The sequence below is a fragment of the Scyliorhinus torazame genome, chromosome 3, assembly GCF_047496885.1.
Source record: "Scyliorhinus torazame isolate Kashiwa2021f chromosome 3, sScyTor2.1, whole genome shotgun sequence".
Taxonomy (NCBI): domain Eukaryota; kingdom Metazoa; phylum Chordata; class Chondrichthyes; order Carcharhiniformes; family Scyliorhinidae; genus Scyliorhinus; species Scyliorhinus torazame.
Genome location: NC_092709.1, coordinates 284,546,003 through 284,568,742, shown reverse-complemented (window position 1 = coordinate 284,568,742; position 22,740 = coordinate 284,546,003). Strand labels below are relative to the sequence as shown.

The window sequence follows — 22,740 nt, the reverse complement described above, 5'->3', positions numbered from 1 at the left end:
GCTCATTTGCGAATGCATCCATTCACTAACTTTACATTAAAAGCCTTGCAGCTGACAAAAAAGGGCCCTCAGTTTGGACTGGATTCAAATTCAGATTGCATGAGTTAAAGATTGATCGTCTCTTGGAATTTTCAACTGGAATTACAGATGGACTCACTTCAATCTCTCTTTTCTCCAATTTAAGATTAATTTACATTGCGCTAGGTGTAGTAATAAGATGTGAAATTTCGAAATGACATTAGACTCACAAACTGCAAAAGATTGCATTGCAAATAAACTTTGTGAACCATGTAAATCAGTAACAGACACCTTCATGAACCTTCGACTGGGCTCAGGAAAACTCGACCTGCGTACTTTTGCAGCCGCTAACTGCACACATGCCATTTTTGTGAGCACAACACCAGGGTTGTGTTCACCGTGCAGTTTGTGTGCGGCGCTACAGTGCGAGAAGTAAGGGTTTGGAGACAGGCCATTTAGAAAACCTTGGCTCTCGAGCACAGTATCCTAGCTCCCAACAGTGATTAAAGGTTCCCTAAATCTCACCCCTCACCTTCCTCAATGGACCAATCCTCCATGGCAGGCCATAACCCTCAGATCATCCATGCTACCTCTATGCTCGCATGTATCCTCCCTGCCCCCTCAGATCAACCACTTCACCTCTATGCACCCATGTACCCTCCATAGCCACTCACCCAGTAAGCACCATGTACAGTGCTCAGATTCCATGCAATATCAATTCAGGAAAAAATAAACCAATTCAAAGCCTCCATCAAACACATTTGAGACGTGGGGAGAAAATGCACTCTGCCATGTGAAAGCAAACCCTATAATACTTGTAATTGTTAGTTTGTGTCAACAGACCAGAAACTACATTAGTCTGTTACTACAACTTCTTGAAACTCTCATCCGTTCTCAGATGAATGGAATTCCTACTGTGTTCAAACCCATTAGCATTTGAAACTTAGCTGAGCATTAATATACCGAGGTCCTGGCACCTAACCACATTGTTTGGACAATAACTTTGAATTTAAGCCACGTTGGCTATATATCTGTAATTTAGTGCCACATTGTAACCACATTTCATAGAAACTATTTCATAGAATTTACAGTGCAGAAGGAGGCCATTCGGCCTATCAAGTCTGCACCGGCCCTTGGAAAGGGCACCCTACCCAAGCCCACACATCCACCCTATTCCCATAACACACTAATCTTTTTGGACACTAAGGGTAATTTAGCAAGGCCAATCCACCTAACCTGCACATCTTTGGACTGTGGGAGGAAACCGGAGCACCCGGAGGAAACCCACGCACACATGGGGAGAACGTGCAGACTCCGCACGGACAGTGACTCAAGCTGGGAATTGAACCTGGGACTCTGGACTTGTGAAGCAACTGTGCTAACCACCGTGCTACCGTGCTGGCCCCACATCCAGGAGGAACCACTTAGTTTGGGACTGTCCATACTCATTTGACATACTGACTGCACTAAGATAGAGAGGGTGAAGCCTTCATCTCAACCAACCCAAGGCTACAGCTGCTTCATTGAGCAAAGCAAATATTAATACCGATTAACCAGAAAAGATGAATTCAAAATTGTTAACATCTGATGAGAGGCTGGGATTACCTTCTTTGTACCTTTAGTGGCCAGGGGAGGGGAGGAGAAGGTCTTACCTAATTCAATTCTTAAAATCCTGCAATATGAAGCAAGCCAAAACTAAAATGAGCCATGATCGCACAAATTCAGGGTACTCTTTAACTGATTGATCCAGGAGCTACCCTCCTGGGCAACAAAATTCCAGACCATGTTTCTGCCTAGTCAAAGTATATATGGCTTACAACATGTATTACTATGTGATCCATTCACCTGCTGTCTGACCATGAGACACATACCTCACATTACACATTAATATCTCACCTGCCGCTGAACCCGGAGAAGCATGATGGTCATCAGGATTGACTGACTTGATGAGGCTCTTCCCTAGTTAAAACAAAGGGTTTAAAATCAATTAATTTAGGTGGCAAGAAGATATGTAATTATTTTTCATACACCATACTGTCATGCTTTGTCCAAAATACTGCAAAATGTCAAGAGTGCTTTGAAATTGAATCATTAGACAAAACAAATAAATATTCTAAAATTTTACTTTACATGTTGCTTGCAGCTTATTTCAGATATATTGCATTAAATTACAATAATTTGTAACATCATATCCAAGCAAATAATTTACAAAACCTTTGTACAATGCCATTGTAGTTTAAAAGTGTCAGTACCTGCAACAGCTTGACAACTAAGAAGCTCATTCAGAACTGGGGAAGTAAAGACAAATGGATTATCACGACATGTGTACCCTTTTCATAATTTTATTGTAAAACTATAATCAGGTATTTGGCATTTTTTCTGATACCTTCAGTGGTGAAGTCAAACTCACAGGACACACTTCCATATACATTCTTCAAGGAGCACTGATATAACCCTCCATCTTTCTTAGTAGTTTGAACTATTGCCAAGGAGACTGGACTGTCATCTCCTGCGCTACAATTTGAAAACAGTTGGGACGGTAAAGATAGATAACTCTCATTGTGATCGTAGGAATGGTTTATAAAAGCATGGAATGGAATGAATTTTTTTTTAAAGTTAAAAAAATTTCTGTCTACTATCAGATTTTTTCTTTCTTTACTGATTTTCTCAAATTTGTAATTTTAGATTTTTGAACAAATATATAAAGTGTTAGAAATGCTTTGGCAAGCAACACATTATTCTCATTACTCTTTACAATGTGACATACTAGAGGATGTACAGTGAATAAGCAGCACTATGGTTTAATCATTTGCATTCTTAATGTGTGCTCTCATAGTTTAAAGATCACAGAATGATGACAATTAAAACTGTGCATTTTTTAAAAATGTACATTTCTACATGAGATAATTTTAAAAATACCTTACACAAATGCATTCTCAACATAAATAAACTGTAAATGTTGACAGTGGTTAAATGCCGTCTCATTTATTAACAGTTAATGTGATTTAGTTGCATGACGAAGGTATTAAGACATGTGCTTCCCAAGTAGCAAAATAATTTGAATCAAAAATGAGAAGAAAGAACATTAAAATATATAGCATGAAATATTTGGCATGGCAGCATAATTACTGTGTTACTGTACTCGTAATCCAGAGAGCAGTACTAATAATCCAGGGAATATGAATTCAAGTCGCAACAATAGTGATTGAGAATTTGAATTCACATTCTTTTTAAAAACAAAAAGCAGGAGAAATGACTGTGAAACTGTTGGATTGGTGTAAAAACCCAACTGGATCATTAATATCTTTCAGAGACAGAAACCAGACATCCTCACCTGGCCTTGCCAATATGTAACTCCAACATGGTTGACTTTTAACTGGCCACTGAAGTGGCCTAGAAGTCAAGAAGAGCCACCACCACCTTCTCAAGGCAAAGTAAGGATGGGGAAAGCACACTTGCTTTACCGGTGCTGCCAACAACATAAGAATGATTTTTTAAAAAAATTGTACCTTTGTACTTTCTAAGCAATTCATATTCTATTCAAGATTTGGAAATCCTTCACCAAAGCTCAGGGAGTTGTTAAAAATAATAATTGAAGGAAAGCCTTGGAAACAATGAGCCAAGAGAAGATGGAAAGCAAGACTCACACCAGGGTGGGAGGAATCTGCCTTATTTGCACTAACCCTTTAAACCATGCTCATTTAGCAGAGACAAGTGTAAAGCAAGGTGACATGCCCAGGAAAGTTCAAGGAATCCTGTCCATTACACCCACAGTAGACCTCTGCAGAGTGCATGTCAGATTAGTAGCGATCAATTCTTATGATTTGCAGACAAAGATAAATTAAGTTTTAAAAATCTATTCTTACCCAGCACAATGGAACATTGAAACTTTGAATATAGTTCAACACTCCCTTCAGTAATGTGAATCCCAGGGAAAGCTACCAATCTTTGAATTTGGACAATAGAGAATTCTATCAGTAATATTATTATTCTTTTGCACTATTACTAATAATATTGCTTCAGAACAAGCAGATTTAACATGTAACTACATTAGTACGAAGGAACTTTTTTTCTTTATTTGTTCATGGGATGTGGGTATCACTGGCTGGGCATTTATCCCCTGAGGGCATTTAAGAGTCATAGAATTTCATAGAATTTACAGTGCAGAAGGAGGCCATTCGGCCCATCGAGTCTGCACCGGCTCTTGGAAAGAGCACCCTACCCAAGGTCAACACCTCCACCCTATCCCCACAACCCAGTAACCCCACCCAACAATAAGGGCAATTTTGGACACTAAGGGCAATTTATCATGGCCAATCCACCTAACCTGCACATCATTGGACTGTGGGAGGAAACCGGAGCACCCGGAGGAAACCCATGCACACATGGGGAGGATGTGCAGACTCCGCACAGACAGTGACCCAAGCCGGAATTGAACCTGGGACCCTGGAGCTGTGAAGCAATTGTGCTATCCACAATGCTACCGTGCTGCCCTGTCAAGCACATTGCTGTGGGTCTGGAGTCACATGTCAGCCAAACAGGACAGATCTCCATCCCTAAAGGACATTAGTGAACCAGATGGGTTTTTACAACAACCGACAATGGTGACCTTTAGACTTATAATTCCAGAGTTTTATTGAATTCAAATTTCACCATCTGCCATGGCAGGATTCGAACCTGGGTCCTCAGAACATGACTCTGGGTCTCTAGATTACTAGTCCAGTGACAATACCACTGTGTCACTACCTCCCCACACTTTGAGGTGAGCTTTACAAAATATAATAGAAAATCGCCAATTTGGTGCTCAGAGTGGACAGATGACAACTGTAATGCTGTCTGTTTTTCTGCACCTTGTGGTGCAGAAGGAAGACTTTTCATCTGTTCCCACAGTGAGGTTTTTTTCTGGAACACTTTGCTAGCCTTTGCCAGTGACTCACTTAGAGGTTGAGTGGTGCCACTCTGTATCAAACATGGCTGACCAAGAGTCTCTCCCACTCTTACACCTTCCATTAGCATATTGGAAGGATTTTGCAGGTTGATAATAAACCTGTTGGCCGCCTCATGAATGCACCTTCCTAGGCCATTAAGTTGCAGGGTGGGACTCAAAATCAGAGTTTCTGGCTCAGAGGCAGGGACACTACTCACTGCGTAACAAGATCTCCTCAACTGCAATATGGACGTTCAAAATCTAATGCAACAATTATGTATCGATCTTCCATGTTCCATAACGCAGATTCTATTATTTCTTTAAAGTAAAACATTTCTAGTCACAAATCCAGAATATTTTAGTCTGCGCTGTTGACAAAATATTTTTTTAAAATACAAATAGATTTCAATGGTCTAGATTGGGAAGTTCCTTTGAGATGCTCCGATGCATCAGCATTAACTGGATTTCTGCTGCACTTTTGGCAAAGTTACATGGCTAAGCAGGAACAGCTTCGAGGAAACTGCCAGTCTTTAATCCTAATATGAGAGCACTAGTGGTCAAGTCACACAATGGCCAATCCAGGAAAATCAATGCCCACTAACCAATCATGCAGCTTACCTTCTTTCTACTTTGCTTAATACAGCTCCATTTTGTGTCCATATAATGGTGGAATCTGCATGGATGTCACAAAACCGGCACCATAGTTTGACATTTCCTGATGTCTCTGGGAATACTTCGGTGTGGATTTTTTGGATCAGTTTCGGAGCTGGAAGAGAGTTCAGTTCTTCAACTAGTATATTGAGGTCTTCAAAATCTCAACATGCTTGTGGCATTAATTCAGTTTTCATGCAGCTTTGTTCCATTTTTAAAAAATGGATATTTTGTGGTAAATCCGAAAGAAAAACATTTGACTGTTTTAAGATCACAGAAGTCCTGCAGGACTTCACGGTGAATGAAGTATTTTTTGAAGGAGTGTCATTATTGTAATATAGGGAACCATGATAGCCACGTTTCAGGTAGTTGGATCCCACAAACATCAATGAGATAAATAACTGAATAAATAAGTTCTTGTCAGTGTTGGCTGAGTAATAAATATTGGCCCGGACACCTCAAATAGAGCTATGGCGTAATTTAAGTGCATTAGAGTGAGAGATCAAAGCCTTTGTTTAACTATCATCCACAAAACAGCAACTCCAGAAGTGTAGCTCTAATAATCTCAGTCAAGAGATTAATTATGTTTCAATAGTTATCAAAATAAACTTTGGTTTCCCACAGAGAGCTATGAAAAGAGTTGCAAATAATATATTATTAAATAACACAATTTGATGGAGAACTATCTCATGTTACACATGAAAACAATACTTAATTAGAACTGTTCCATGGGAAACTGGTAGCTATATACTAATTTTCAAACTTAGAGTTTAATTTAAGATTGGGAAGCAAGAAAATGGCCAATTTGGAAAGCTAAAGAGGGCGATTCTCCCAAATGGAGCCCAAGTGTTCGCGCCATCGTGAACGCCGTTGCGTTTCACGATGGCGCGAACCGGGCCCGGGTACAGCCTATTCTGTCCCCCATAGGGGCCAGCACGGCACTGGAGTGGTTCACGCCGCTAAAGCCTCCTTTCCCGGCGCCAAATGGGCGCCGTGCCAACCTGCGCATGCGCAGTTGGGCTGTGCCAACCAGCGCATGCGCGGGGGACTTCTTTAGCTCACTGGCCCCGACTCAACATGGCGTCGGTTTCAGGGGCTGGTCGTGCAGGGTAGTAGGCCCGGGGGGGGGGGGAGAGAGGTCGGCCCGCCGATCGGTGGGCCCCGATCGCGGGTCAGACCCCATCGGAGGCCCCCCCAGTGAAGGAGCCCCTCCCCACAGGCCGCCCCCCGACCGTTCGCGGAGCGTTCTCGCCGGCAGTGACCAGGGGTGAACGGCGCCGGCGGGACTCTGTCGTATCCGCGCGGCCTTTCGGCCCATTCGGGCCAGAGAATCGGCGGCCCCGCCAATTCCAGTGACCTGCGGCCGGTGCCACGCCAAACGCGCCGGCGCAAATGGCACCGATTCTCTGCGCCTCAGAGAATCGCGCACCGGCATCGGGGCGTCGTGGCACGGATGCGGCAATTCTCCGGCCTGGCGCGGGGCTCGGAGAATCGCCCCCAAAAGATCTTATCGTTAAACTTGTACATTTCTAATCAAATTTGTGTGGCTATTGTGCCATAATTGGCTTCAAATTTTACTACTGGCTATCCAGACATCCTGCTAGTTCATTAAAATAGGTCAAATTTTACTGTCAAAATAATAGTGAATCTAATGGTGCTGCTGTTATTTGTGCACAGATGGCACTGCAACTTCAGCCAAAGGGAACAAGCACATTTAAATGTCAATAACTAAAAGTTGCTGCAGATGTGCTGCTCCATCATTAGCTTTGTGAAAATGCTGTCTGCCTCAACAATAAAGTGCACTAAATGGAGTGAAGTTGCTGTCTGTGTATGGTGGATGTGAACTGAACCTGCTTCATGTATTTAAAGATATTAGTAATCCTTTTAATGTTGTGATAAGTTCTAACACTGCCAGTAACTCTCTCTAGCATTAGAAAGATTGTTGCAAGAGTGGAGTCCGATTTCTTTAGGCTGAGAATTGTTTCAGGAGATTGCACGACAATGCAATATTGAAACAGTGCTGTATTGTCAAAGGTGGTGTCTTTCAGATGAGATGTTAAACCGAGTTCCTGTCTGCCCTCTCAAGTGTACTTAAAAGATCCCATGGTACTATTTCGGAGAAGATCATGGAAGGCCTGGCCAATGCTTATACTGGAATGACATCACAAGAACAGATTACCTGATAGTTATCACATTGCTGTTTTGGGAACTTGACTGCAGTCTTTCGTACATTAGGATAATGACAACACTTCAAAAGCACTTCATTGCCTGTAAACTGCTTTAGCACTCCTCAGCTTGTGAAAGATGCTATATTTCCTTTAGCTTAACTTTTTGAGAGGTACCTTACTAACAGCTTCTGGAAGTCCAAGTACAGGTAAAGATATAGCCACCATAGTCCCAGATGACCATCAGCAGCTTTCCCCTTTGAGGGGGAGAGTTGACTGGTGGTCATTTAACCGGAGCGCCCGGAAGAAACCCACACAGACACGGGGAGAAAGTGCAAACTCCACACAGTCACCAAAGGTCGGGATTGAACCCGGTCCTTGGTACTGTGAGGCAGCAGTGCTAACCACTGTGCCAGCATGTTGCCTATTCTTTTCACATGCTCCTAGTATTTGTTGATTCATATCCTTTCCTACAGTGTGGATACTGTTTGAGTTTTTATACACAACTCCTACCAATGTCTTCTTCGTTGCTGTTTTTACCACCAACCAAACAGACTCCACATCATCCAAGTCTAGATCATCTCTCACAACTGTCCTCATTTCATCACTTATTAACATTGCTATCTTCCAACCCTTTCCTTCCCTCCGGTCCTTCCTGAATGTTAAGTTCCTAGTTTTGACCTCTTTGTAACCATGCCTCCACCTGGCTATGAGATCATATTGAATTTCCTTGTTTTGCACCATTGGTCTGCCTACTTTATTCCTAATGCTTCATGCATTAAAATACAAAGCCTTTAGGCTTGCCATTTTGAATCATCCTAAATTTTCTTTGTACTGTGACCCTATATGCCTCTCACCCTTGATTACCCTGTCCATAGTTTTTGCATTTTACTGTATTTTCTTTTATTACTGTTCTTCTTTATCTTTCTTTAGTCACCCTGCTTTGGTTCCCATTCCCCTGCCATTCTAGTTTAAACTCTCCCCAATCACACTAGCAAACACTCACCCTAGGATATCAGTCCCAGTCCTGCCTAAGTGTAACCCATCCAGTTTGTCCTGGTCTCCCCCCCCCCCCCCCCCCCCCCCCCCCAAGAACTTGTCCCAATGCCCCAGCAATCTGAAACCCTCCCCCTTGTACCATCTTCCCAGCCATGTAGTCATCTGACATATTCTGCTATTTCTACTCTGACAAGCATGTGGCACTGGTAGCAACCCTGAGACCACTATCTTTAAGGTCCTACTTTGCAACTTACTTCCAAACTCCCTACATTCGGATCTCATCCCTTGTTTCACCAATTCATTGATACCGAAGCGTACCATGACTACTGGCTGTTCATCCTTCCCTCCAGAATGTCTTGTAGACACTCGGAGAAATCCTTCAGGGAGGCAACATACCATCCTGGAGTCTTGTTTGCGGCCATGGAAGTGCCCATCTCTTCTCCTTACAGTTGAATCCCCTATAACTATTGCATTCCCACACTTTCTACTCCTCCGCAGTGCAGCAGAACCAACTGTTTTGTAACAAAATTGGCTGCTGCTGCTTTCTGCTGAGAGGCCATTCCCCTCAAAAGTATCCAAAGTAGTATATCTGTTTTGCAGCGGACTAACCACAGGTTGTTACTCTGCTGGTGGCCACCTATTCCCTTCCTGCCTGTGGACTCTTAACTCTTAATCTGAGAGACTAATGTAAAGGGGCTGATGGGGCTGAATTGACTACTCTTCCTCTGCCCCTAAGGTCATCTGTTGCTTTGTTGACCTCGTCGCATGCATTACAAAGTGGAGAACATCATCTTAGCCAGTAAGAAAAGCACAATCCATCATATTGTGGATATGGATAGATACACAAACAGGCTGCAACATTATGACTCAAGCCATGCTCATCCTTTAAGTGGCCCAATCAAAAAATAACAGTATTTTGAGGATTAGGGTATCCAATTTGTTTAAATTTGCTTTTCTCTTGTTGTGGACAAAACATGATTGGAGTCAATTGAGTAGTTATTTTGATTATGTTTCGATAGAGATGGAAGTAATTGTAATGTGATGTGTGCTTGCTAATTTAATGGGGGAAAAAATGTACCTTTTTGATCATCCTGCTGAGGGTGCTTTGCCTTTTTCAGATCCTTATGCTCTCTCCTATGAGTAAGTTCCTCCTTCGTCTTTTCAGACATTCTTTTAATCGCAGCAAAATCTTTATTCAGGTTCTCTTTTCCTGCAGGAGAATATGTCTGTGTGCTCTTCTCCAATGTGCTCTTCCCCACATTGTCTGCTGACAGGCGCATACGTTTGACCGGTTCTTCCTTCTGCTGATCATTCAGAGATGGGGCCAGAGTTTCAGTGGTGGCCTTAGCTGCCTCACTGGATGGCTTCCGGAAACATGCATTTTCCTGGGCACCTGACATCAGCTCTTTGCTCCATGCTACGGATAACGGTTGTTTCACCCTAACAGCTGTAGCCTGCTGTTTATTGAGTGATGATGTGGACGGAATGCTCTTCCCAACTGATGACTTGGTTTGTAAGGAAATGGCTGGTTCAGGATCAATGGTCTTCTTCAGGCCCTCATATAACGATACTTTCAATAACGTGTGAGTACTTGGGGGCTCTGTTCGGTTTTTATCATTTTTATAAGTCAATGGGAGATTTGAAATTTTATCGTCAGTAGAAAACTTTTGATTACTTTTGCTGGGCAAGGTAAACATCTGGCAAAACTTCCCTTTGCATTCAGCATCGTTGTCCATTTTGATGCATTTCAGTGGATGATCTGCCACTATTGCTTTGTTGTTAACCTTGTGTGGATTGCATCTTTTGCTACAATCTCTGCAATCTGCTAGTGCATTGGAATCTACATTCATTATTTGGCCTTCCATGGGTTGAGTAATTATGCTTGATCCTACACTGTCGGCAACAGTCAACTGGAAAAAATCATTACATTGAACTGTTTTATCGTATTCTTCAGTGACCACTGCAGTTTCCTTGTTGTTCTTAATTTGCCATTCTTTTAATTGTATCCCTTCATTTTGGCCCATATTTCTTACAAAACACTTTGATCCCTCACTTAGATTTGCCTTGCAATCTCCCAAGTAATTCACTTTTTTACTGTGTTTATTCAAACCTATTGTTGTTGATTTAACGTTTAAATCCTTAATCTGTTCAATTTCTGGTGGAGCTTTCATCATTGAACCAATTGAAAATGTAGTGGATTCCAAATTTTCTGCTGACCTCATCTTTTTATTATTGTCGCCTTGAACTATTTCACTATCACATTCTGCAGAAGTAACATTGTGACTTTCTAAGTTCTTCTCACCATGGCTAAATTCACCTTGAAATGCCATTCTCTCATCAAAATTTGTTACTGCGTTGATATCAATGTCACAGATTTTAGTTACAGTTTTAGTTTCCTCTGCAACTGGCATTAACAAATATCCAAAATGGCTCTCTTGTTGAAGTGTGGGTTGAAATCTTTGAGCAATATTCAGGTTTGGTCCATCATTTAATGATGATTCCAACCTGTCTATCACAATTGCTTGGACATCTTCCATTTTTTGCACGCTTCCACACTCATCTTTCATATCAACGTCAATTACATGACCCATTGAGTTCTGGATTGGTCTGGGTATTTCCTGATGGCTAATAGATTGGCCTAATGCAGGTGGACATACTGTCGATGATTTTTGTTCTTTTGGATCAGGACACTCACCACACTCCATGATGTTGAGGTTACTGTTCCCTTTGTTGTTAATCATTCTCCATTGATCCCTCCCAGTTAAAGGAGAAATATTTTGTTCTGTCAAACATAACATGGATGATTGCAACGCATCTGATTTGACAACTTTAGGTTCAGCATTGTACTGAAGTGCCATAAATTGATCGTTCAAATTTGGCACAGTTTCAGAATTTGACGTTTGGCCAATTCCTGACTGAAAATTGAGATGTTCATTGTCAATTGGTGGACAACTGGCAGGAGACATGACTATTTCGGTAGCACTAGAGAGTTGGTTGCAGCTTTGTTCATTATTCCTGACACCGATAACATCTCGCAGATCGTCATTATTTTGACCATTTTTTGCTTCATAAGAGGTTTCATTTTCAATATATGTGACATTTGAAGTATCTTCATGACTGATGTTTTCAGTATTGCTTGAGCTATTCCAACAAAGCCATGGTTCATCATTTTCCATTTTCACGTGATCTACAAGTGTGAATGCATTAGCATCTTGATGAGTAACAACTAAAGGTTTAGCAGCAGTACTGTTTGTTTTATATTCCATTTCCTGTGAAAGCCAATCTGAGCCATCAGTTTTACTATTGAAGGGTACCAGTGGATTTGACTGAATTTCTAAATTGCATTCAAGCAATACAGGCAGTTCAACAGGCAGTTGTTCCTCTAGTTGACAAGTTGCAGGTCCGCCAGCTTCTGGAAAGCTTGATATTACTTTATTATTGTGAGTTTCATTTTCTGCTGTCTCACTATACCACATTGACTGACTTGTTGATCTATTTTCATTGTGTACTTTATTTTCTGAAGCATCTGAATGACATTGTATCCAGTCATGTTTCCCCCCTCGATTAAGAGGAATATCGTGGCTTTTGGCAGCACCCTTTTGACTTGTTCTATTCTGCAATACAGGTTGCTCAAATTTCTTAATTAGTTCCTTGTACCTGTTATAATCTTCAAGCATTGTTATTGGTGAAACAACCTCCATTGAATCCGAATGCATAAGTTCATTTCCACATGTATCCGCCAGACTGAACTTATTTCTATAACATTCACTGATTTGAAAAGTGTCTTCATCAGGTGGGAACCCAGGATTATCATTAGGGTGAACATTTGAAGTGGATTTTGATTTTTTCGCTAAACATTTGCCACCAATCAGGAATATATTGGAGCTAATGTCCAATGATCCTGAAATATCTTGAATTTGGACAGGTATAATTAAACATGATTGATTATCCAGATATGGATCTATGTTTCTACATGTGCCTTCCTTCTTGAATACGTCTGACTCAGAACCTTTGCAAACAATTGAAGATGGATGGACAAGGTACGCATTACGAATATGCAATTCTGATGAGTGTTCCAAAGTTCCCAGCTCTTTATTGTGAATGCAAGAGTCCTCACAAAGATCTGAATTCTTACTTTCTACACAACAAACTCTTATCAAAGTATCAGTAAAGTGCCTGGTATGTTCAGTTTTTGCTTTGTAATCACTATTACTTTCTTGATATTCCTTGTTTATACAACTTATCTTGCCGTCCTTTGTGATAGATTTTTCATGCAATAGTCCTTTATCCTGAATGTGATATTTATCCTTAAAGTCACTGCTTTGTGTGGCCACGCTCTCTACAGCCAGAGCATTTTTTGGGATTTTGCAGTCTGCGTTGAGCCTGTCACATTCCACTTCATGGTCATGATCAGCTGGTTGTGCTGAAAGTTTAACATATGTATTCAAGGACAAGAGGTCTGCCTTTTTCACATGGCAAGCACTGCAATCATTTTGGTGCTTTGTTAAGCTCACAGTCTTTTTAACAAAACTAGTCTCTCCGTCTTTTAAAAGTAAAGGTTGTCTTTCAGCCTGTCAAAAACAAATCTACATATTAAACATTAATTATAAACCAAGAATAACAAAATATAAAAGGAACAGAACAGAACAAGAAAGAAATGCTTTGTAGTAAATGTTAGTGAATTTTCTATGCCAAACAATGATTGTAAAAGTTGAGTAGATTACAAATACCCAATTTTATTTCTTTCCTGTCATTTTGTCCTCCCGATCTTATATATATATTCATTTATTAAAAGCAATACAAGATCGATTTCTTCTTTGTGATCAAGGATTAGGGCGCGATTCAGCAACTGCATTGTGCCCAGCGTGGACCTGGGCGTGCCTTGTGAATAGCGGGAGAAGGTAAATTCGAGGTTTGCGCCGGTGCGAACCATTTTGTGATTCACCCGGCCTGTTCCCAATGGCGAGTTCCGAATCTCATCAAAAAATGGCAAGAATATCATTAACCCTAACTTACATTAATTTGATCTCATTAACGAGATTGAAGTCGAATGCAGTGCCCTGCTAGGAATTACCTGACTCCCCAGCAGGAAGTCATGCCGATGTTGTTTAGTACTGCTTTTCAAAAAGGTGAAGCTGGTGCAATGGCTTCTGAGGGGAACTAAGGAGGTGAGTAACCCTTTCTATTTTCTGGCATGTGTGGTGATCTTTGTGAGGGGTTTCCAGGATGAAAGGCGTAGTGATCACAAGTCACACAAAGCTCCTTTGAAGAACTCAACTAATTTTATTAACACTTCTAAATTTGAGTTTGACACTTATTCTAAATAGCAAACAAACATGTGAGAGTTAAACTACACTCACTAACACAATCTCTATCTACTAACTATAACTATTCTATCTTTTCTAGCTCTGCAACACACTATGAATCTTGTCTTCTACAGCCGCAATCTAATCTCCTCCCCCAAGCCCAAGAGCCAGTGCAATTTATAGTACTGTCCCTTAGCTCCTTCTAGTGGCTAGGCTTAACATAACTCATCACATGCTGTACATTTGTACAATGTCACTGCATGCAGCTCAAGGGCACCGTGAAGCTTCAAGTCACCTTTAAATTTTGTGGAGACCCATAACAGGGGCAACCACAGCTGCAGCCTGTCCATCCTACCAAACACTTCCAGGACAGAGCCCTGCTGCGGCTTCTATCCCGAAAGGCAATTTCATCCCCTTTGACTGTGAGCAGCCTCTAACGTCAAATTTCAAATTTCGACTTCCGGGTGCGGCGATGACCAGCTGAGTCGCACGTTTCGGCACCTCCCGTTGGAATGGACTTTTGGGCTCTTATTAGGAGCCCCAACGGCAATTTGTAACGGCCAAAATCACTGTGCCGTGAAATAGAAGGGAATCCCCCCGGATATATATGGAAAAAGGAGAGGATAGCGGCCGGATTGCAGTGGATCCTTTGGAGCAGCGGCAAGGAAGGGAAGCTTGAAGCAAGATGGCGTCGGAAGGTGGCCATTTGGTATGGGGCCCGGAGCAACAAGAGTTCTTGCGGCGCTGTGTGGAAGAGCTGAAGAAGGAGGTGTTGGCCCCGATGCTACAGGCGATTGAAGGGCTAAAGGAGGTGCAGAGGACCCAGGAGCTGGAGCTTCGGGTCGTGAAGGCAAAGGCTGCTGAAAATGAAGATGAAATACAGGGCCTGGTGGTGAAGACAGAGATGCACGAGGCACAGCACAAAAGGTGTGTGGAGAGGTTGGAAGCCCTGGAGAATAATTCGAGGAGGAAGAATTTAAGAGTCCTGGGACTTCCCGAAGGCGCAGAGGGGGCGGACGTCGGGGCATATGTGAGCACGATGCTTCACTCGCTAATGGGATCGGAGGCACCGACGGGCCCTTTGGAGGTGGAGGGAGCTTATCGAGTTCTGGCGCGAAGACCAAAGGCTGGAGAAATACCTCGAGCCATAGTGGTGAGGTTTCACCGCTACAACGACAGAGAGATGGTTCTAAGATGGGCGAAGAAAACTCGGAGCTGTAGGTGGGAGAACGCGGTGATCCGCGTGTACCAGGATTGGAGTGCGGAGGTGGCGAGAAGGAGGGCAAGTTTCAACCGGGCTAAGGCGGTGCTTCGCAAAAAGGTTAAATTTGGAATGTTGCAACCAGCGAGACTGTGGGTCACACACCAAGGGAAGCACCACTACTTTGAGACGGCAGAAGAGGCGTGGACATTCATTGTGGACGAGAAGCTGGAATAGTCTGGCGAGAGAAAGAGCTTCTGGGATAAAGTGGTGGGGTGATTATGTGGGGCGAGGAAGGGGAATGGGGGGGATGATTTTTCAATTTGTTAATTTTTCAATCCTGTAACTTTTCTCTCTTCCCCTCGTTGGGGGGGGGGGGGGAGTATGAGGAACTGTAGGCGCCGGTGGGAAGGAAAGGGGAAGGAGAAGGGAACAGCGCCATTAGGGACGGGGCCGAGTGGGAAACGCGGGCGTTGCTCCCGTGCTATGGTAATTATGGCGGGAACAGGGACGCAGGAAGGAGGGGGCCTCGCACAGTGAGGGGCCGAGGACAAGGGGGGAAGCCGAGGTCAGCCAGAATTCGCTGACTTCTAGGAGCAACATGGGGGGTGTAATTATGCTAGAGGGGGATCTAGCGGATGGGGGGGGGGGAGGGAGTTAACTGGGTTGCTGCTGCTAAGGGGAAGGGGGAGCTGTTATGGGGCGGGGTGGTCGAGACGGGAGGACACCGTCGGTGGGATATACGGGTACGTGGGAACTGGGTAAGGAGCTGGGTTAAAAAAGGGGATGGCTAGTCGACAAGGGGGGGGGGGGGGGAAGTGCCCCCCAACCCGGCTGATCACGTGGAACGTGAGAGGGCTGAACGGGCCGATTAAAAGGGCATGGGTACTCGCACACCTAAAGAAATTAAAGGCAGATGTGGTTATGTTGCAGGAGACGCACCTGAAACGGACAGACCAGGTCAGGCTACGTAAAGGATGGGTGGGACAGGTGTTTCATTCGGGTTTAGATGCGAAGCATAGGGGGGTGGCTATTTTAGTGGGGAAACGGGTACTGTTTGAGGCAAAGACCATAGTGGCGGACAGTGGGGGTAGATTCGTGATGGTGAGTGGCAGATTGCAAGGGGAGGCGGTGGTTCTGGTGAACGTATACGCCCCGAACTGGGATGATGCAAACTTCATGAGGCGTATGTTAGGCGTATCCCGGACTTGGAGGCGGGAAAGTTGGTAATGGGGGGAGACTTCAATACGGTGCTTGATCCAGGGCTGGACCGGTCGAGGTCCAGGACCGGGAGGAGGCCGGCAGCGGCCAAGGTGCTTAAGGACTTCATGGAGCAGATGGAAGGGGTAGACCCCTGGAGATTTATTAGGCCTAGGAGTAAGGAGTTCTCATTTTTCTCCCATGTTCACAAGGTATATTCACGGATAGACTTTTTTGTCCTGGGAAGGGCACTGATTCCGAAGGTGACAGGGACAGAGTATACGGCCATAGCCATCTCGGACCACGCTCCACATTGGGTAGATCTGGAGGTAGGAGAGGAAAAAGAACAGCACCCACTCTGGAGAATGGATATGGGCTTATTGGCGGATGAGGGGGTATGTCTAAGGGTGAGGGGGTGTATCGAAAGGTACTTGGAGCTTAATGACAACGGAGAGGTTCAGGTGTGAGTGGTCTGGGAGGCGTTGAAGGCGGTGGTCAGAGGGGAACTGACATCCATAAGGGCACATAAAGGGAAGCAAGAGAGTAAAGAAAGGGAGCGATTGCTGAGAGAACTTCTGAGGGTGGACAGGCAATATGCAGAGGCACCGGAGGAGGGACTGTACAGGGAAAGACAAAGGTTACATGTGGAATTTGACCTGCTGACCACGGGTAAGGCAGAGGCACAGTGGAGGAGGGCACAGGGTGTACAGTATGAGTATGGAGAGAAGGCGAGCCGGCTACTGGCCCAACAATTGAGGAAGAGGGGAGCGGCGAGGGAGATAGGTGGGGTGAGAGATGAGGAGGGAGAGATGGAACGGGGAGCGGAGAGAGTGAACGGGGTGTTCAAGGCATTCTATGAGAGGTTGTATAAGGCTCAGCCCCCGGAAGGGAAGGAGGGAATGATGCATTTCCTGGATCAGCTGGAATTCCCGAAGGTGGAGGAGCAGGAGAGGGCGGGACTGGGAGCACAGATTGAGGTGGAGGAGGTGATAAAGGGGATTGGGAGCATGCAGGCGGGGAAGGCCCCGGGACCGGATGGGTTCCCGGTGGAATTTTATAGGAAATATATGGACCTACTGGCCCCGCTTTTGACGAGAACCTTTAATGAGGCCAGGGAAAGGGGGAAGCTGCCCCCGACTGTGTCGGAGGCGACGATATCGTTACTTTTGAAGAAGGAAAAAGACCCACTGCAGTGTGGGTCCTACAAGCCCATTTCCCTTTTGAACGTAGATGCTAAGCTCCTGGCCAAGGTGATGGCGACGAGGATAGAGGATTGTGTCCCGGGGGTGGTCCACGAGGATCAAACTGGGTTCGTTAAGGGGAGACAGCTGAACACGAACATACGGAGGCTGCTAGGGGTGATGATGATGCCCCCACCAGAGTGGGAGGCGGAGATAGTGCTGGCGATGGACACCGAGAAAGCATTCGACAGAGTGGAGTGGGACTACCTGTGGGAAGTGTTGAGGAGATTTGGTTTTGGAGAAGGGTTTATTGGATGGGTACAGCTGCTATATAGAGCCCCGGTGGCAAGTGTGATCACGAACAGGCAGAGGTCTGACTACTTCCGTCTTTATAGAGGGACGAGGCACGGGTGTCCCCTGTCTCCGTTACTGTTTGCATTGGCAATTGAGCCCCTGGCCATAGCATTGAGGGGCTCCAGGAAGTGGAGGGGACTACTCAGGGGAGGAGAAGAACACCGGGTATCATTGTATGCAGATGATTTATTGCTGTATGTTGCGGACCCAGTGGAGGGGATGCCTGAGATAATGCAGACACTCAGGGAGTTTGGGGAATTCTCGGGGTACAAATTGAATATGGGGAAGAGTGAGTTGTTTGTGGTGCATCCGGGGGAGCAGAGTAGGGGAATAGATAATTTACCGCTGAGGAAGGTAACAAGAGATTTCCGGTACTTAGGGATTCAGATAGCCAGGAGTTGGGGAACCTTACATAGGCTAAATCTAACACGATTGGTGGAACAGATGGAGGAGGATTTTAAGAGATGGGACATGGCGCCCCTGTCACTGGTGGGTAGGGTGCAGGCGGTCAAAATGGTAGTCCTCCCGGGATTCCTTTTTATGTTTCAGTGCCTCCCGGTGATGGTCACGAAGGCTTTTTTCAAGAAAATCGAGAAAAGTGGCATGAGTTTTGTGTGGGCTGGGAAGACCCCGAGAGTGAGGAGGGGTTTTTTGCAGCGTAGCAGGGAGAGGGGGGGACTGGCACTACCGAGCTTAAGTGAGTACTATTGGGCCGCCAATATCTCAATGGTGTGTAAGTGGATGGGAGAAGGGGAGGGAGCGGCGTGGAAGAGATTGGAGATGGCGTCCTGCAAAGGAACCAGCCTACAAGCACTGGCGACGGCGCCGTTGCCGTTCTCCCCGAAGAAATACACCACAAGTCCAGTGGTGGTGGCAACATTGAAAATTTGGGGGCAGTGGAGATGGCATAGGGGAATGACGGGAGCCTCGGTGCAGTCTCCGATAAGAAATAATCATAGGTTTGTCCCGGGGAGAATAGATGGGGGATTTAGAGCTTGGCAGAGAGCTGGGATTGTGCAACTGAGGGATCTGTTCTTAGACGGGACGTTTGCGAGTCTGGGAGCGCTGACGGAAAAATATGGGTTGCCCCAAGGGAATGCATTTCAGTACATGCAACTGAGGGCTTTTGCGAGGCAACAGGGGAGGGAATTCCCGCAGCTCCCGACGCAGGAGATTCAGGATAGAGTGATCTCAGGGACATGGGTGGGGGATGGTAGGGTGTCGGATATATACAGGGAAATGAGAGACGAGGGGGAGATCATGGTGGATGAGCTGAAGGGAAAATGGGAAGAAGAGCTGGGGGAAGAGATTGAAGAGGGGCTGTGGGCAGATGCCCTACGTAGGGTAAACTCTTCGTCCTCGTGCGCCAGGCTTAGCCTGATACAATTCAAGGTTTTGCACAGGGCGCATATGACCGGAGCAAGGCTCAGTAAATTTTTCGGGGTAGAGGATAGGTGTGGGAGATGCTCGAGGAGCCCAGCAAACCATACCCACATGTTTTGGTCATGCCCAGCACTTCAGGGGTTCTGGGTGGGGGTGGCGAATGTACTTTTGAAGGTGGTGGGGGTTCGGGTCGAGCCAAGCTGGGGGTTGGCTATATTTGGGGTTGCAGAAGAGCCGGGAGTGCAGGAGGCGAGAGAGGCTGATGTTTTGGCCTTTGCGTCTCTAGTAGCCCGGCGAAGGATATTGCTTATGTGGAAGGAAGCCAAACCCCCGGGCATGGAGACCTGGATAAACGACATGGCAGGTTTATAAAACTAGAACGGATAAAGTTTGCACTAAGGTGTTCGGCTCAAGGGTTCACCAGGCGGTGGCAACCATTCATTAACTACCTCGCAGAACGATAAAGGAAATGGGAAGGTAACAGCAGCAACCCGGGGGGGGGGGGGGGGGTCCTCAGGGGTATTTTTGTATAGATATTTGTACTTGGTTATGTATATTGGATTGTTTGATTTTATTATTTGGGAGAGTTATTATTTTTGTTATGGCAGTTGCCATTTAGTTTATATATTATTTATTTATTTGTTAAAAACGGTCACTGTTATTTATATTGTTTTATTGTTGTAAAAAGGGAAAAACCTTTGTATTGTTTTGTTTGGCTGAAAAATTGGAATAAAATATATATATTTTTTAAATTTCAAATTTCAAATGAAGAATTAGCCTTGTTAATTGTGAGAACACTTCATATTTCTTAACTCTCAAGCGCCTCATCGAAGGAACAGGTGCCAAATCTCAGAGGATGAGTAGCACACTGCATGTCCAGAAAGCTTTGATGTCTGAACAGTGTGTCTGAGCTCTAGGAGCATCAGCACCATAGAGGCAGCTGCCTACAATCAAAAGCTAAACAGCAGGCCTTAACCACTGAGGACCCTCTTTCAACCAAGTTTAAGTGTGTGGCAGTTGAGCACGACTTCACTAATTTTCCCATCAGAGGTCTGGGGTCTAGGGGCTCCTGTTGGGGCCAAGGCTGAGTGTGCAGAGTGAGGTTTGCCAGCACAACTGGCTTGTTGGATGGCACTTCAAGAGAAGGCGCGACAGCCATGCTATGGTGGGTGAGGCTTGGAGGATTTTATGGTCCCAGGATGGAAGCCCTAGATAATTGATGGTCTCTCTCCTTCTCCAATTCCTTCCAGATAAAACAATTTTTACTGGTATAGATCCTACAGAGGCTCACCTTGCTGTGCTTATGGCAGCCAAGGCAGGCGGAAACCATAGAAGGCAGCAACCCGAACACCGGCTGAAGGCGGCACCCCACGTGGAGACTCGGTGGCCCACCCTGTGCTCGAGCGGGATCTGTGTGCCTTCTCGCAGTCATCAGCCCGCAGGTGCATTCGGAAGGTGATGAATGCTCGGTATGCCCAGGCGTCAGACTATATCACCTTTGAGCTGGACCAGGCCCACCAAGATGCCCGGGTTGCAGGATTTGCTGCCATCGCCGCGATGCCCCAGGTTCAGGGAACAATCGATGGCAAGCATGTCGCTCAGCGAGCATTGGGGCATCGGGGAGTGCTCCATTTTAACAAGAAGGGTTTCCACTCCCTGAAATTCAGATTGTGTACAATCACCATCTCTGTATCATGCATATGTGTGTTCCTGCTACCCAGGGAGGTGAATTGGAGATGCCCGGTGTCTTTGAGGACCACTCCAGGATGATGGGTTGGCTTGAGGAGGTCAAGGAATACCCACTGTGGACATGGCTGATGATGCAGGTGGACGTCGGAGACGGGGCAGAGTCCCGATACAATGAGGCCCACATTACCACATGTGCTGTCATTGAGCTGTCCATTGGCTTGCTGAAAATGTGGTTCCAATGCCTTGACCATTCTGGTGGTACCTTGCAGTACACCTCCCAGAGGGTTTCCCACTTTGTGGTGGTCTGCTGTGCCCTCCACAATCTGGCATGCTGGAGGAGCAGGAGGCGTAGGGACATGTGATCTGAGGAGGAGAAAGCAGAACCTGAGGGGCTGGAGGATGAGCCCGAGGAAGAAGAGCTGAATGATGGAGTCTACTGCAGGTGTCCTCATTGAGTGAGCCTTGTGCCTTCCCGCCAGAATAGTAGCAGCTGGTAGTGTGGTGGAGTCGTTCACTCTGAGCAGGTTTGCGGCTCCATGCTAAGAGACTGCTGTGTGGGCACACCCTACAGATGGAAGTTACTGAGGGATGTGTGCCTTTGCTGGGAGCTTAGCTGCAGTGTGATGTTGAGCCTGGGTTTAACACTGAGGTTGTGACAGGGAGCTGGTCAGGTTTGACACCATAGGGCCCGGAGACATTGCTTGATCCTTAGGAGTGCGTTAACCGATAGTCTCACCAGTGAGGGTATAACTGAGAGTGCTGTGTGCCATGGAGGGTTTCAGCGGCCACTGGTGCATGTGTTCTTTGTGTGGGGTTAGCTCTGTTAATCCCCTGCTTCCTCTGCCGTGGAGTTGTGCATCTAAAGAGTGCAATGAGGTGTTCCAACACTTGTGGTCTAGCGATTGAGCTTGGCCGCGCCCATCCCCCGTGGGGTTAGACAGCTGATACACGAGGGTGCCCAGAGATTGGGGTAGTGAAAATCTTTTATTGTCACAAGTAGGCTTACATTAACACTGCAATGAAGTTACTCACAGTAACTTCATTGCAGTGTTAATGTAAGCCTACTTGTGACAATAAAAGATGTTCACTTTCACTTTCAGGTGCGTTTCTACATGATCATCAGTCTCAACAGTCAGGAGCCTCTATGTCACTCTAACAGCTGCAATGGGAGGTACAGCCATGGCACCCTGATCCTGAGGGGAACATCCTGAGTCCACACCCTTGTCACCAAGTCAGTTCCCACTAGTCCCATAGCTCCAGGTATACACCGCCCAGCAAGCCTGAATAATTTACAAAGCGTTCTTACCTCTTTACTTCCCCTCAAAGTCCATTGCTCCTGGGCCCCATAAGTTCGGGGATGAATTGGCTAGATTGATTCAGAACTGGCTTGGCCATAGAAGAGCAGCAGTGGAAGGGTGTTTTTACGAATGGAGGTCTGTAACTGGTGGTGTTCTGCAGGGATCAGTATTGGGACTTCTGCTGTTTGTAATATATATAAATGACTTGGAAGAAAACATAGCAGGTCTGATTAGCAAGTTTGCGAATGATACTAAGATTGCAGGAGTTGAGGATAGTCATGAAGATTGTCAGAAAATACAGCAGGATATAGGTGGGTTGCAAAATTGGGCAGAGAAATGGCAGATGGAATTTAACCCGGACAAATGTG

At 45.3% G+C, this 22,740-nt stretch overlaps 1 protein-coding gene across 2 annotated transcripts in view; it reads right to left on the bottom strand.

Moving 5' to 3' along the window:
• alpk2 (alpha-kinase 2) overlaps positions 1-22,740 on the bottom strand; it is a 115,009-nt gene that overhangs the window by 45,018 nt on the left and 47,251 nt on the right. The window contains exons 2-6 of one of the 2 annotated variants that reach the window (XM_072497346.1): positions 9,839-13,331; positions 5,564-5,711; positions 2,405-2,532; positions 2,271-2,306; positions 1,915-1,977 (exon numbers count right to left, since the gene is read on the bottom strand). In XM_072497346.1, coding sequence (XP_072353447.1) covers positions 1,915-1,977; positions 2,271-2,306; positions 2,405-2,532; positions 5,564-5,711; positions 9,839-13,331 — 3,868 coding nt within the window. The remainder of the gene's footprint in view (positions 1-1,914; positions 1,978-2,270; positions 2,307-2,404; positions 2,533-5,563; positions 5,712-9,838; positions 13,332-22,740) is intronic. The other variant, XR_011940289.1, reaches the window with a different exon arrangement.